This window comes from Neovison vison, chromosome 2 (assembly GCF_020171115.1).
Source record: "Neovison vison isolate M4711 chromosome 2, ASM_NN_V1, whole genome shotgun sequence".
NCBI lineage: Eukaryota > Metazoa > Chordata > Mammalia > Carnivora > Mustelidae > Neogale > Neogale vison.
The window spans coordinates 203,815,081-203,830,937 of record NC_058092.1 but is presented as its reverse complement, the minus strand read 5'-3'; the positions used below and the strand labels follow the sequence as shown (position 1 = coordinate 203,830,937).

General features: G+C 35.1%; 1 protein-coding gene across 6 annotated transcripts in view; it reads right to left on the bottom strand.

The window, feature by feature from the left end:
• Window positions 1-15,857, bottom strand: part of KIF20B (kinesin family member 20B) — a 70,815-nt gene that overhangs the window by 54,509 nt on the left and 449 nt on the right. For all 6 annotated transcript variants that reach the window (XM_044240077.1, XM_044240079.1, XM_044240078.1 and 3 more), the window contains exons 2-9: window positions 12,349-12,496; window positions 6,394-6,480; window positions 6,181-6,297; window positions 5,434-5,572; window positions 4,690-4,874; window positions 2,341-2,368; window positions 1,641-1,868; window positions 538-649 (exon numbers count right to left, since the gene is read on the bottom strand). In XM_044240077.1, the coding sequence (XP_044096012.1) occupies window positions 538-649; window positions 1,641-1,868; window positions 2,341-2,368; window positions 4,690-4,874; window positions 5,434-5,572; window positions 6,181-6,297; window positions 6,394-6,480; window positions 12,349-12,495 (1,043 nt within the window). In that variant the 5' untranslated portion in view covers window position 12,496. The remainder of the gene's footprint in view (window positions 1-537; window positions 650-1,640; window positions 1,869-2,340; window positions 2,369-4,689; window positions 4,875-5,433; window positions 5,573-6,180; window positions 6,298-6,393; window positions 6,481-12,348; window positions 12,497-15,857) is intronic.

Below are 15,857 nucleotides of genomic sequence, written 5' to 3'. Positions count from 1 at the left end.
ACAAAGATTATGCTATCAGTTAAAATGGTATATATACTAATTTTCTTTTAATATACACTTAAAGTAAAGCATACATTAGGCCCAAATACAGGCTTATCGGGATCATATACTATCTTCATGCCATACTGAGTATGGGGGACAGGGCTCTTTCCCCCTTAAGAGACAGCCTGTTTTAAATATTTCACTGCTTAAACTTATTTCCTTTTGTCTCTCAAGCCTCCATCCCTTCCTTCAAAAACATCATTCCTTAACCCCTTGAGATGCATACTGTAGGCAACTCTTAAAATAGTGAGCTTAGATATTCACATAAAGAATAAAAATACCTAAGAGACTTTATGCAAATTAGTAAATTTTGTTAGAACAATAAATAGTCCTGATAATCTTTTGTGTTCACTGCTCTTAATAAAATATTTTTTACGCCCATGAATTCATTTAACATATCAGAGAACCTACTGCCCACTTTAATCTTAGTTGTATTTATAATAGCACAGAATACCCTGGGTACTTCAAGCTCACACAGTAGGGCTTCCTCTTTACCTTCTACTAGAAGCATTGTTCAGTTTGGTGAAGGCAACACTCTGGTGCTTTATTCCTAGTTTTAAGAGTCTATATGCTTCTTTGGAATCAGACACTTGAATCCACTGTAGATCTTTGAAAAGTAAAGAGGACACATATCACTTTATAAAAACAGCATTTGTTATACAATGTAATCTCTTTAGAGATTTGTAACCTCTTTTCCCAAAGACATATAATGAAATCTTTTAATAACAACGCCTAGGTGGAATCCACTCATACATTCTATATTCCACTAGAAGAGATACACATGAGGAGGATACTATAATTACTTTCCAATATTTAAGTTATACAAACACAGATGTTTTTCAACAGTAGTCCAAAGGGAAAATTGAAAATAGAAGAAACTCCTTAGAATTAAACATCCAGAAAAAAAAAAAAGATGAAAACAAAGCATATTATAGATTAAACACACAAAATTACCTAGATGTGAAACACTGCAAATTGCAATTCATTAGTCAATCATGAAGTCAAATTTAGAGTCATAAACAGCATTTTATAAAAATGAAACAGAATACAGAAAAATATCTAAGTGTATTCCTTGTACTAAGGGTAAGTATAATTAATGAAACTTCTCAGTTGTAAATACATATGCGTATATATACACATGCAAATACTAGATAATGTTAATTATCTAGTATCTAGTTATCTAGTTAATTACTAGATAATTATCTAGTTATCTAGTTAATTACTAGATAATGTTAATATATGTATGTACTTTCTACTTTGAGTAGTGATTTTATAAAGTTGGAAAAACACCACTGAGGAAGAGCAGATACATTTCCATAGCTTCACAGCTGCTACAAAGCTGCAGAATAATGTGAATACCAACACACACAGCTTTTCCCACCTCCCAAAATCTACCAAAGAAACTCAAGCAAAACAGTATCAACCCTAACACCTAACTCAGGTTTAATTAACATACCAAAACATACCTCCAAAGCACAAACTTCTCTTACTATGTTGATGTTAATGATTAATATAAAAATTTTCTATCTCCAGCTTGCTGTAACAAAGCCTAGAAAGAAACTTCAGAGCAGTAAAATAAAAATCATTAATTACTATACCTTTTATAAAAGAATAGCCCTTTACATCTTGCGAAAGGCGTAGCATCTTTCTCTTTTGGAACTTAGATAATACGGGAACTAACAAATCATAAATACATTCATTGTAAATCTCAAAGAAAGAAACCCACACAGAAAATTTTATATTATTATCCATATTCAAGCTAGCTTGTTCACAGTCTTTCATGGATTCTTCAAACTCTGGGATATTCAAAGAGTTGGTTAAACTTCCTACAAAAAATAAAAAAGGATAAACACAAAATTTAAAAACAGGCTAAAACTGACACAAGACAGATCAAGAACCTGAAAAACTAAGTAACCTTAATCTTTCAGCAAGGTTAAATACTTTTGGACCAAAACAGATGTTTAAAAAAAACTCTGTATGAACTAAAGCTTGGCTGCTTTTTATCTTTCTTTTCTTTTTGAAAGAATTCCAATGAATCAAATTGAAATTACCTGTAAAGGACAAAGAAAAAATAGTATCTCTCTTGAATTCTACATGAAAGTTACAAGTGAAAGGGATTCCTTGTGATATTAAATCCAAATAAAACTTTACAGTGACATTTCATATAGTATGTACCATTTTCTTATAATTATTGTTATTAAAAAAATTAAGTCACTAGGAGTGATTCAAAAATAAAAGCTATTCAAATGTATTTCACATAATAAACATTTGAAAAGTAAGTGAGAAAGGAAACCTTACCATCGTAACTATCATTCTGCATCGCAACCTAAAAAGGAACAATTTTTTTTAAGTTAAAAACCATTTTTAGTTAAGGTTAAATAACCAGTACATTGATTATCTATCTGAATAAGCCACCATCCAAATCACAACTTTTCATCTACTCAATTTCAATGACCACTATTAATTCTTTCCCCCAGTTAAATAACAGAGTCTCAAAATAAGAAATCCGGGAGGAGCACCTGGGTGGCTCAGTAGTAAAGCCTCTGCCTTCCACCGAGGTCATGAATCCAGGGTCCTGGGAGCAAGCCCCACATCAGGCTCTCTGCTCAGTGGGGAACCTGCTTCCTCCTCTCTCTCTCTCTCTCTCTCTCTCTCTCTCTGCCTGCCTCTCTGCCTACTTGTGATCTCTGTCAAATAAATAAATAAATAAAATATTAAAAAAAAAAAAAAAGAAATCTGGGAAACCACAAATGAGTATTAAAAAGAATATCAGGGGCGCCTGGGTGGCTCAGCTGGTTAAGCAACTGCCTTCGGCTCAGGTCATGATCCCAGGGTCCTGGGATCAAGCCCCGCATCAGGCTCCCTGCTTAGCAGACAGCTTGCTTCTCTCTCTCCCTCTGCCTGCTGCTCTGCTTACTTGTGCTCTCTATCTCTCTGTCAAGTAAATAAATAAAATCTTTAAAAAAAAAAAAAAAAAGAATATCACATATGATCCCTGCCACTCACAATTACTAGTAATATTTCAATATATTCCTTTCTATTCTATTCTCCAAACTTATTACACTGACAGCTTTTACTTTTACTTACTATGTTTAAAAAATTATTTATAAACAAGTAATGGTGGCTGTGTAATCGAAAAGATGTGAAATACATTAATTATTCCCCTACTACTAACCATTTAGATCATCTACAAAGTTATGTCAGTAAAATAATACTAAGATATATAACTTCATCATTTTTTTCTTCTGAATTCTAATTAGTTCCTTTAGGACATATCCCTAAATGTGAATTAGTGGATGAAAAGATATGAAAAATTTTTAAGTTCTCACTCACAGTATTGCCAAACCATTTTCTAAAAACACATTTTACAAACAATATATGAAAGCATGATTTCATTTTTCTAATATTTTTATAACTTCATAGACTATGTTTTAACTGGATAACTTGTGAGGGAAGTTTTTTTCATGATTAATGACTTCCATCTCCTCTAAGAATTTTCCTCGCTATTCCCTACAATTTCCATAATTTTTATTTATACTCACTATTTTATTTTCAGAGATCTTAATCATGGACTCTAAATTCTGAACTCACTGAGCAAAAAATATTTTATTACCTTGAATCCCTGATTTCTAAATGTCTTAAAAAAAAAAAAAAAAGAACCCCATCAATATTATGCAACTATCTATAAAAACTGCTATTAGTTTTAACAATCTTGAATAGGATAAATGTCTGAAAATGGAACATTAAATCCGTAAGAAACAGGAATAAACAAATATTCCTTTACAAAAAACTTTCTGTGTGGAGCGCCTGAGTGGCTCAGTGGGTAAAAGCCTCTGCCTTGGGCTCAAGTCATGATCCCAGGATCCTGGGATGGAGCCCCACAGAGCTCTCTGCAGAGCAGAGCCTGCTTCCTCCTCTCTCTGCCTGCCTCTCTGCCTACTTGTGATCTCTGTCTGTCAAATAAATAAATAAAATCTTTAAAGAAAAAAAAACCTTTCTGTGAAAAACTGATTGAGGAAAGAAAGAAAAGAAGCCAATATAACCTAACAGATAAGAAATTTATTATTTCTTGGGACGCCTGGGTGGCTCAGTTGGTTAAGCAGCTGCCTTCGGCTCGGGTCACGATCCCAGCGTCCTGGGATCGAGTCCCACATCGGGCTCCTTGCTTGGCAGGGAGCCTGCTTCTCCCTCTGCCTCTGCCTGCCACTCTGTCTGCCTGTGCTTGCTCTCGCTTCTCTCTCTATGACAAATAAATAAAAAATAAAAAAAAAATCTTAAAGAAATTTATTATTTCTTATAATAAATTATAATTTATTTAATGTTATAAGAAGTTCTCACTTTTTATTTCTCACATTCCCTTGATTAGATTTTGTATGTACAAATTACTTCTACAAGTAAAAAATTTTTAATCATTACATATAGTAGTCCCTACAACCAAAAAAAAATTTTCAGAACTATTCACATGTGTACTGTTTAAACATTTCTGTTATTTGTACAATATAAAACAAAACAAGTTTATACTTTTCTCAAAAAGACAATGATCACCACCACCACCACCATCACAAAATATTCTAATATAAGCTGAAACAAAGAGCTTATAGAAGATCATAATGTATATATTTTTCACATACTAGACTACTCCCATACCTCTTTAATTTGCCGAAGCAATGCACTTTTGCTAGCAACCTCTTCTTTCTCTTGATGTGGTGATAACCGTAAATATTCTCTAGATCTATGTGGTTTAAGGTTCATCTTTGTGTACAGCCTTTCCTGAAGACTATCAAATAATACATTCAAAGTTCGTGGCAGAATACCAATATTTTCTTCCGTGCCTGTGAGAAAGAGTTTTTGTTTAATACTCTCTTATAGTATTAGGAAAGTGGAAAAAGTTCCTGGATTACCAAGGTTCCTTTTATACCACCAATAGGCAAGAGTAAACAGCTATGACAAAAGCAAGAGAAGTTGAAGGATTACTCAGTTTTCCAGCACTTTGCTCTTCATTGTATAATGGGACATTTTATCAACTATTCTACTGGTGCAAAATCTGAAAATTTCCATTCAGATCAGCCATAACATTTGCAATCACCCATAATCACAAAGTATAAAAGTAAACAAAATGCTTCCTTGGTTATCCATGCTTAATTCACTATGTCACATAAATCCTTTTTCTGAATTTTTATCATCTACTTCTCTATCATCTGGGTAAAGCAATTTCACAAACGAATTAAATCAATCTGAATCAAAACCCATCAGCAATACACATTCAAAATGTTATTAGTATTAAAAATGGAGCAAATGTACTAGGTGATGGAAACATAACTACATGCAAGTATTATGAGAACGAGTGTATATTAGTACTTTAATCCTTTCCAGCAAAAATAATAAGTTTACCTTGAAATGTGTATGTTTTTCCTGAATTGGTTAGCCCGTAAGTAAAAATCAGCCGACTCTGTCCTTTCAAGAGGTCTTTTACTGGCTGCATAATGCAACCCTGGAAGAATTCCTTCTGTGTAGTTTCTGGGCCAAAAACCTAATAAGCATTTTTTAAAACAAGCCGTTTTAGAAAATTCAAGTAAATTTTTACAATCAGTTCTACCCCCATAACTCATGTTTTAAAATTTTATTTTTTAAGCTTATTTATTTATTTAAGTAATCTCTACAGCCAACATGGGGCTCAAACTCATGACCCTGATACCAAGAGTTGTGGGCTCCCCTAACTGAGCCCGCCAGGCACCCCTCATGCTTCAAAAACTTAAAAGATCTCTTTTACGAGATTCATATACTTAGGATAGGTGCCATATCCCCAACTCTCACAAATACACATGATATTTTAACTACTGTCAGAAAGTTTTCAGGATAGAAATCTGACCTAGTCAATCAAGTTTTCATCTAAATTTTGAAAAGAACATTTCTTAAAACAATAAAAGGTTTAAAAACTATAACCTATTCACTTCCAATTATATATTTATAAACCTGAAATTTGAGTCCTACTTTTAGAGAAAAATACCAGTGCCTAATACCTAAGTTCCATAAGCACATGATGTGTATAGTTCATTATACACAATTATGTGGCTATTTAGCCTAAGTCAAATCGCTTCTACTTAAAAGAAAAATCTCCAGTTTCACATAAGTACTTACCTTGGAAAAACTGAATTTCTGTGCCATCTGTCCAGAGTTTTTCTCACTTAACCGACCAAGGACGCTTTGAGGATCTTTCAGCAGAATGGTCTGTGAGTCCAGCATATACACACAGCCCTAGAACACATAAATAAACATAAATAATCCCACAATAAAAACAATGGCATTTTGTCCATTTAATGAAAGTAAAACCCAATTAAAGTCACCACAAACCTCAGACTCATGCTCTTTTTCTGACTGTGTAAACGGTCTTATTCGAAGACAAACCTGGAGATAATCTTTGGATTCCAAACTATTTGCCTTAAAAAAGAAGAACAAAATAACTGTATTTTAAAAATGCAAAATATGGCTTTTCAGAAATCACCTTTCTTTAAGTGGCTATTACTATAACTAACTGAGACTACAGAGAACCCCTAAGCAAACTGTGATTCTTCTGTTTGCAATCACTTTTTATGTCTAAAAAGAAGCAAATCTACTTTAAAAAAAACACCGCAAAAGACTGTTTCCTCTACTTTCTCTATTTATACTTGAAGCTTACAATATGTCTCTTTTCCATAAGATCCTTACCTTTATAACTAAATAAAAATAGGGCTCTAAGTCACTAAAACACAGTACTCTAGAATACATTACATGCAACAGAATAGTCTATTAACCGAAATGTTCAATTCCATCTAAAATTTTTTTGCTATACAGCATTCTCTTTACTCCTTCCTTTGGGGAAGAAATAAGTTTAGTTCATTTCTTAAAATAATTCTAAAGAAATGTGTTTTTGTTTTTTTTTTTTTTTAATAAAAAGGAGATAACTACTTAAATACACTTTACTTAAAAAAAAAAAAAAAAAGCACCCAGAAACTAGAAAATCTGAACAGTTCTATATCTATTAAAGAAATTCAACTTATATTCAAATAAACAAAATAATCCCACAAAAAAACTCCAGTCCCTGGTTTGAGAGAATTTATTAGTCAATTCTCTCAAACATTTTAGGATATAATCATACCAATCATAGAGAAGTCTTTAAGAAAATAAAAATAACACTTTTCAACTAACTTTGAGTATGACATAACCCCGGTACCACAATATGACAAAGATATCACCAGAAGAAATTACAGAACAATATCCCTAATTAAGATAAATGGAAAAAATTCCCTAATAAAGTATTAGCCAATATATAAAATAAGATAATACATCCTGACCAAAACTGTTTTATCTCAGGAATGCAAGGTCAATTTAGCATTGAAAAATCAATTTGGGTAAATAACCACACTCAAAGAATAAAGCAATGTTTATCTCTAAGGGCGTCTGGGTGGCTCAGTTGGTTAAGCAACTGCCTTCAGCTCAGGGAATGATCCCAGAGTCCTGGGATGGAGCCCCAGGTAGAATTCCCTGATGAGCGGGGAGTCTACTTGTCCCTCTCCCTCAGCCTCACATCTGCTCATGCTTTCTCTCTCTCTTTCTCTCTCTCTCTCTAATAAATAAAAAAAAAAAAGCATTTGAATGATGACATGAAATTGACATAAGTATTCAACATCCATTCATAATAATTCTCAGCAAAGTGGAAGAGACAAAGGATATCCTTCACCTGACAAAGGACATTTACAAAAACCTACAGCTAACATCACATTTAATGGTGAAAGACTGAATCTAAGATGAATAGCAAGATAAGAAACAATATGAGGATTTCTGCTCTCACCATTTTTATCCAGCTCTGTACAAGAGGATCCAGTAAATGTAATTAGGAAAAAGAAAAGAAAGGAAATGGAAAAGGAAAGGGCATCCCAAAAAGAAAAAAAGGGCATCCAGATTGGGAAGAAATAAAATTGTCTTCATTCACTGATAACATTAATATCTATATGCAAAAATCAAATAAAATCTACCAAAATGTTACCTGAACTATTAAATGAGTTTAGCAATGTAACAGGATATAAGATCAATATGCAAAATCAATTATTCTTTTATATACTGAGGAAAAAGTCAGAAATTGATTTTAAAAAGCAATACCATTTGGAATTGCATCAAAAATCATGAAATACTTAAGGGATAAATCTGACAAAAGATGTGAAAGGGCTATTCCTTGGAAACTACAAAAACAATGTTCAGAGAAATAAAGGAGACCAAAAGAAATTGAGATACACCTTGCTCATCGTTTTGGTAAACTCAATATTGTTAAGACGTCAATTCTTCCAAGACTGATCTATAGATTGAATACAACAGCAATCAAAATCCCAAGAAGCTTTTGTTGTGGCAACTGACAAGCTCATTTTAAAATTCACATAGAGGGGCACCTGGGTGGCTCAGTGGGTTAAGCCTTTGCTATCGGCTCAGGTCATGATCTCAGGATCCTGGGATGGAGCCCCGCATCCAGCTCTCTGCTCAGCATGAAGTCTGCTTCTCCCCTGCCACCCTCCCCCCCCCCCGGACCCTGCTTGCCTCTCTGCCTACTTGTGATCTCTGTCAAATAAATAAATAAAATCTTTAAAAAAAAAAAAAAAAGAAAGAAAGAAATGCAAAGAGTCAAAACAACTATGAAAAAAATTTGGTGGGCTAACAGAACAACACTACCTGATTTCAACACTACAATGATCAAAACAGTGGGGTACTGGCAGAAAGATAGACAAATAAATGAAACAATATTCAGAAATAAACCCCTACAGAGGACATCTGATTGATAATAAAGGTGGAAAAGAAATGGAGTACAGAAAGCACAGCTTTTCTAACAAATCAGGCTAGAACAACTGGATACCTATACATTAAAAAAAAAAAAAAAAGAATCTGAATACACAGTTCACATTGTATATAAAAATTAATTTTAGGGACGCCTGGGTGGCTCAGTTGGTTAAGCAGCTGCCTTCGGCTCAGGTCATGATCCCAGCGTCCTGGGATCGAGTCCCACATCGGGCTCCTTGCTCGGCAGGGAGCCTGCTTCTCCCTCTGCCTCTGCCTGCCTCTCTGTCTGCCTGTGCTCGCTCTCTCTCCCTCTTTCTCTGACAAATAAATAAAGAAAATCTTTAAAAAAAAAAAATTAATTTTAAATGGATCATATCCTAAATGTAAAATTAAAACTGTAAAACTTCTAAAAAGAACACACAGAAGAAAATCTTTGTGGACTTAGTTCGGCAAAAATTTCTTTTCTTTTTTTTTTTCTGTAAAGATTTTATCTACTTATTTGACAGAGAGAGAACCATGGGGGAGTGGCATGCAGAGGGAGAAAGGGAGGGAGAAGCAGGCTTCCCTGCTGAGCATGAAGCCCAACATGGGACTCAATCCCAGGACCCTGAAATCATGACCTGAGCTGAAGGCAGACGCTTAACCAACTGAGCCACCCAGGTGCCCCAGGCAAAGATTTCTTAAATATGACACCAAAAGGACCATCCATAATAGAAAAAATATTGATTAAATTAAAAACTTCTGTTCTTCAAAAAAACACTAGTAAGGGATAACAGGCAAGCCATAAACTGGGAAAAAATATTTATAAAGTATATACCTGACAAACCAATGCATCTGAAAAATATAAAGGATACTTAAAATTAAATAATAATATAAAAACAAACAACCCAATTTTTTTAAATGGGCAAAGATTTAAATGGACACTTCATTAAAAAAACACTAATGAAAAATAATCACATGAAAATATGTTCAATATCTTTGGGGCGCCTGGGTGGCTCAGTGGGTTAAGCCACTGTCTTCGGCTCAGGTCATGATCTCAGGGTTCTGGGATCGAGTCCCATATTGGGCTCTCTGCTCAGCAAGGAGCCTGCTTCCCTTCCTCTCTCTCTCTGCCTGCCTCGCTGCCTACTTGTGATATCTTTCTCTCTCTCTCTCTCTCTCTCTCTCTCTCTGTCAAATAAATAAATAAATAAATCTTTTTAAAAAAAAAAATGTTCAATATCTTTAATTATTAAGTTAAATGTAAATACCAATGTGATACCATTACATCTATTAGAATAGCTAAAAATAAAGACTGCCCAGAAAAGCCAATATAAAATTGAAGGAGTAGATCAAAGTTGAAGGACTGACAGTGTACAACTTTAAGACATACTATAAAGCTACAGTACTCAAGACAGCAAAAGAACTGGCAAAAGAACAGAATCCATCAATGGAACAGAACATAGAGCCCAGAAATAGATGCCCATGAATACAGTCTACTCATTTTTAACAAAGAAGCAAAGGCAATACAATGGAGCAGAAACAAGTCTTTTCTACAAGTGGTGCTGCAACAACCAAACATCCACATGCAATAAACTTAATCCAGGAAAATTAATCTTATACCCTTCACAAAAATGAATTCAAAATGGATACAACCCTAAATGTAAAACACAAAACTATTAAAGTCCTAGAAAATCCAGATAACCTTGGGTTTGGCTATGACTTTTTAGATTCGACACAAAAGGCATTCTTAGCTTGTGAGCAATACAAAAACAGTCCATTGCTTATAGCCCCTGTGTTAAGTGAAAGAAGGCAGACATAAAAGACTACATGATGCATGATTCCACATAAACACCAAGAGGCACTTATCCCTTCCTCCCTTTTTACCTTCTTTCTTGATTTTTTTTTAAAGATTTATTTATTTATTTTAGAGAGAGAAAAAGAGAATGCAAGAGGTGGGGAGGGGCAGAAAGAGGCAGAGAGCGAACCTCAAGTGGGCTCCCCACTGAATGCAGAGCCCAGACATGAGGCTTCACCCCATGACCCTGAGATTGTGACTTGAGCTGAAGTTAAGAATTGGATGTTCAAACAACTGAGACACAGGCACCCCTCTTTCTTGATGTATGATTAAATGAGCTCAAGTAAAAAACCCTAGCATATGATGGATATTTAATAAGTATTATTTTTTTAATTTATGTTCCCCTTCCCCTTCCATCATTCTTTAAAATAGTCCATCTCTCTAAGGTATCAAAATTAACAATAGAAAATATAACAAAGAGGATATAAACGGATTGAAAAGTAAATGTGTAAGAAATAAACTCTAGGGGCAGCTGGATGGCTCAGTCGGTGAAATGGCTGACTCTTGTGATTTTGGTTCAGGTCAGGATCTCAGGGTCCTAGAATGGAGCCTGCATCAGGCTACAGGTTCAGTGGGGGAGTCTATAGCTCACCCTGCTGGAGCGCTCTCTCTCCTCCTTTCTCCCTATATCTCTTAAATAACAAATAAATAAATCTTTTTTTAAAAAAAAAGGAATAACGTCTACAAAGACACACAACAGTGGTAGTAGGTAGGGTGGTAGAAAGAAGGACTTTAAAAAAACAAAAAGAAAGAAAGAAAGAAGGACTTTTACTTTTTAAAGTTACTTTAATTTATTTTAATTTATTTTAATTATTTTAATAATTTTAATTATTTTAATTTAACTAAGGCCTGCATTTCCTAGGGGCATAATGGAATATTTTACATTTTTTGAGGGAATCACAGACATAGTTCAACATACTTGACATATGTTGAACACCACGAACGATTAGCTTCAAGTAGCTCACGGTTTCAATGTTAGATCATAGTATTTCTTTTGTTGTCATATCTCAGTGAAGCTAGATTTTCAGTGGTTGCTGTGATTAAGAAAAATAAAATAAAAAGTACTACCCCAAAACAAAGAAGAACAGGAAATAAAGTTGGCAATGCCTAATCTGATTCCAAATCTTGAAAAGTTATGAAGTGGCCAGAACGTATTATCTTCTTTTTTTTTTAAAAAGATTTTATTTATTTACTTGACAGAGAGAGAGAGTGAGAACAGGAACACAGGCACGGGGAGTAGGAGAGGGAGAAGCAGGCTTCCCGAAGAATAGAAAGTCTGATGCAGGGCTTAATCCCAGGACCCTGCAACCATGACCTGAGCCAAAGGCAGATACTTAACCGACTGAGCCACCCAGGTGCCCTCAAAAGGTTATTACCTTTACATTAAATAACTGTAGTAATTCTTAAAGAAAGTAACATTTTAATTTACATTAATTTTTTCAAATGGCTCTTGGTTAAGTATAGATAGTTATATATTAAGTAGTTTGGACCTACTACTTAGAAGAACTGATATATTTAGGGTGCCACGAAAAAATTACTGAGATAGAAAGTTGCCTCAAACCCACAAAGTCTAGAAAGCTCTGGTCATACCTGTCAGCAAGTGTGTGTGTGCCACACACATTTCCACTCAATCACGATAATCAACATAAAACTTTTCTTGTACTTACCTCAGTGCTTGAAGCAACTAAGGAAAATTCATGAGAGAGATTAAGCTTAACGCCATCAAAATTTATTTCCGAAGGCCTTGCAATTGGGTCAGCACTAACAACATAAGATGGTCTAGGCACTCCATCTTGATTTAAATTAGATTCCATTCTGCAAAAATAATAGTAAATTCAGATAATCTTAATAAATTAGCATCTAAGCCACCCATGGTTTAAGAATTGAGTCCAGTCCACTACTAACCCCCATATAACTAGATTTCCAAAGAAGGAAAACATTAGACTGCCTCATCTGTAACATGATGACCCAGGGAAAAGACAATGATCAAAGTATTTACAGATTCTGAATCAAATAATGGCCAAGCCTACCACTACTACTCATATGACCCAACCTATAGGTAGATTCATCGAAAGAGATTTCATGAGCAATGGTAACCCGTTACGTAAGACAGTATAAAACATTCAATCTCTGCCTGAAATCCTCTCAGAAATCAAATAAAAGTAATTTATAATCTTGTGTTATTTTAGTTATTTAATGTCTTCTGAGAATGTTACCTACAAACTCTGTAACATTTTAGCATTTAAGAGCTAAACTCAGTTATCTGTTGAACTCTTTCTACTGAATTCTTCCAAATAATGCAAGTGAAAAGTAATGTGTGACACTGTGTAAGGCTTAAAAATTAAGGTGAATATGGAATAATGCATCAAAATGTTACAACTAAAGTAAACCTTAACTAAAAAAATTTTAACATTCTAATAGTTATTGACAATCTACTAGATGAATAATACCAGGAAGAAAGAGCTCCCTGCTGTTCTTTGACAATATGATGAAATATCAGAATGGTACTCCCAAACTAGGGTTCCTGGCTCAGGAAGGCATTAATGGGCAGCCATATGTGTTATATAAAAAAGCCAAAGATGGCCCCTGTATATTGCCCCTATGTTGCTTACTTCTTCACAGGCCAAAAATATTAATTCAAAAACCCATTAGGTACCAGACTCAAATTTTTATGCATCAATTTGCTTTTAATATAGCTCAAATTATTTTTTTTAAGAAGTCATTTAGAGTCTAACTAGTTTGCACATCCCAGAAACTGCACCCATCTGCTAGTCACAAACAAATTTAGGACCAAAAGACTGAAACCACTAATGCCTTTTGGAGTTCTCTGACCCCGGGACACTCCACTGTGCTGCAGAGAAAAATCACTTAAGACCATAAGCCCCCAATTCTAATTCTTCCTCTCCTTCCCCTCCCAAACCCCTAGTTCCCTTGCCTTTTTACCCTTCTAGTGGTCCTTCACTCTACTTTCTGGAAGGTCTCGTGCTGTGGGGGACTTGCCTTGCATGCAATCCTGTCAAAGTGCTACCCCAGTAAACCTCCTTGTGTGTGATACCACCATACCGTGGTCATAGCTTTCTCCTTGATCAGCCCTGAAACCCACAAACTCAATACAACAGGGTTTTGTTTTTGTTTTTCCCAAATCTCCAAAAGACAAAGGAAATTATTTTTTTTTTGTTTGTTTGTTTTTTCTTTCAGCACTTTATTTTTTTTTTCCAATTTATTTATTTTCAGAAAAACAGTATTCATTATTTTTTCACCACACCCAGTGCTCCATGCAAGCTGTGCCCTCTATAATACCCACCACCTGGTACCCCAACCTCCCACCCCCCCGCCACTTCAAACCCCTCAGATTGTTTTTCAGAGTCCATAGTCTCTCATGGTTCATCTCCCCTTCCAATTTACCCAAAAGCACATACCCTCCCCAATGTCCATAACCCTACCCCCCGACAAAGGAAATTATTTACTGTGCACAAAGCCCAGCAAACTACAAGATCAACCAAACATAAACTAAAACAAGTTTAGTACCTTGGCTGCTTTTGTCTTTATTGTATTAAAACAGTGACATAATAAAAATGGGATAATTACTTAAATGTAGTTTAATAGAATATTTCAAACATGCAATGTATGGGTGAAAATTAAGAAAAGGGGTATGTGATAGAGTAAAAATAACCACTGATCTACAACATAGAGGAAAAGTTTGCAAACACATTCAAGCAATGGCTTGACATCAATCACATAAATCAAATTTTATGGAAATGCCCATGAATTTGGAAGATAAATTTCACTTTGTCTTCAATTAATTTCTGGTTTAAAAAACAGGTAAATCTTTTATTAAATTACTGAATTAAAAAGAATAACTAGGGGCGCCTGGGTGGCTCAGTGGGTTAAGCCTCTGCCTTAGGCTCAGGCCGTGATCCCAGGGTCCTGGGATCAGGCCACACATCAGGCTCTCTGCTCAACAGGGAGCCTGCTTCCCCCTCTCTCTGCCTGCCTCTCTGCCTACTTTTGATCTCTGTCAAATAAATAAATAAAATCTTTAAAAAAATAAATAAATAACTATATCTCTTTTAAAAAGTAAGGTTATAGTATTTGTACTTGTTCGTATGTTTAGTTTCAATAAACTGCCTCTTAACATTTATAAAATTGTTGAGACGTACTGTCGCATCTTGTACATTTGGTTAACTTCTACTTGCATGTGAGACGTTAACTTCTCCCTAACTAGACTACAGATCTCTTGACAACAAGAACTTTCTTTGTCTTATACTACTCTGTATCCCCTACAACTCATTCAGAGATGCATGAGTGATAAAAACTCCCTGTCTGATGACTTAAATAGTAATAATAAAATCCTCTAAACAAAAGAAATATAAAAATTGGTACTACTCTTTCAGTGATAATTGTTTTTAGTAGCAGCAGTGTTCAAGACTTCATTTCTCATTTCAGAAGGCTGTTCCCATGACTGAAAAACTGCATCTTTTATCTTCTCTCCAGTGAGAGTCCATGGTTGAACACTGGTGAAAGATAACAAATCTGCTACTGAATGAGGTTTCTGAATGTCATCCACAAAATGCAGTCTCAAATATCTATCATCTAATTGATGAATCCTTTATATGATTTTTCAAACTGAAGTCTTGGGTCTTGGACATCTAAATATATATATATATATATACATATATATATATATATATATATATAGCTATCGCTGCTTCTGAATAAACATGCTACTTGGTTTTAAAACCAACAAAAGCAAACCTGAATCTGGTCACTTTAAGCAAGGATTGCTTAAGGTACGAACCTGTGTCAACTATCATTCAGCAAAGAATATTTAGAGGGTGTGTCAGGCAGGAATCACTGAAGCAGGTAGTGGAACGACATGGAGGGAAACATTCTAAAGAGGGGGATGAGAGCAGTCACTGAATTCGCCACACACACTCCCTTCCATTTGGTACTGCAAAGCCTAAGAGGGCAAGCCCCAGGCACCTGCGGCAGCCTGGAAATTAACGCACAGATGGCCGCGACAGGGCTCCCTGCAAAAAGAGGTCATAGCACCTGCCAAGCAAACTGCTCACCTCGGGGATTCAGAAAACTAGGCTTGGCAATGGAGACCTGCGCCTCAACAGCAGCAGCAGCAAAGCAATAGTAAAAACATTAATGACTGCAAACACCTGGTGCC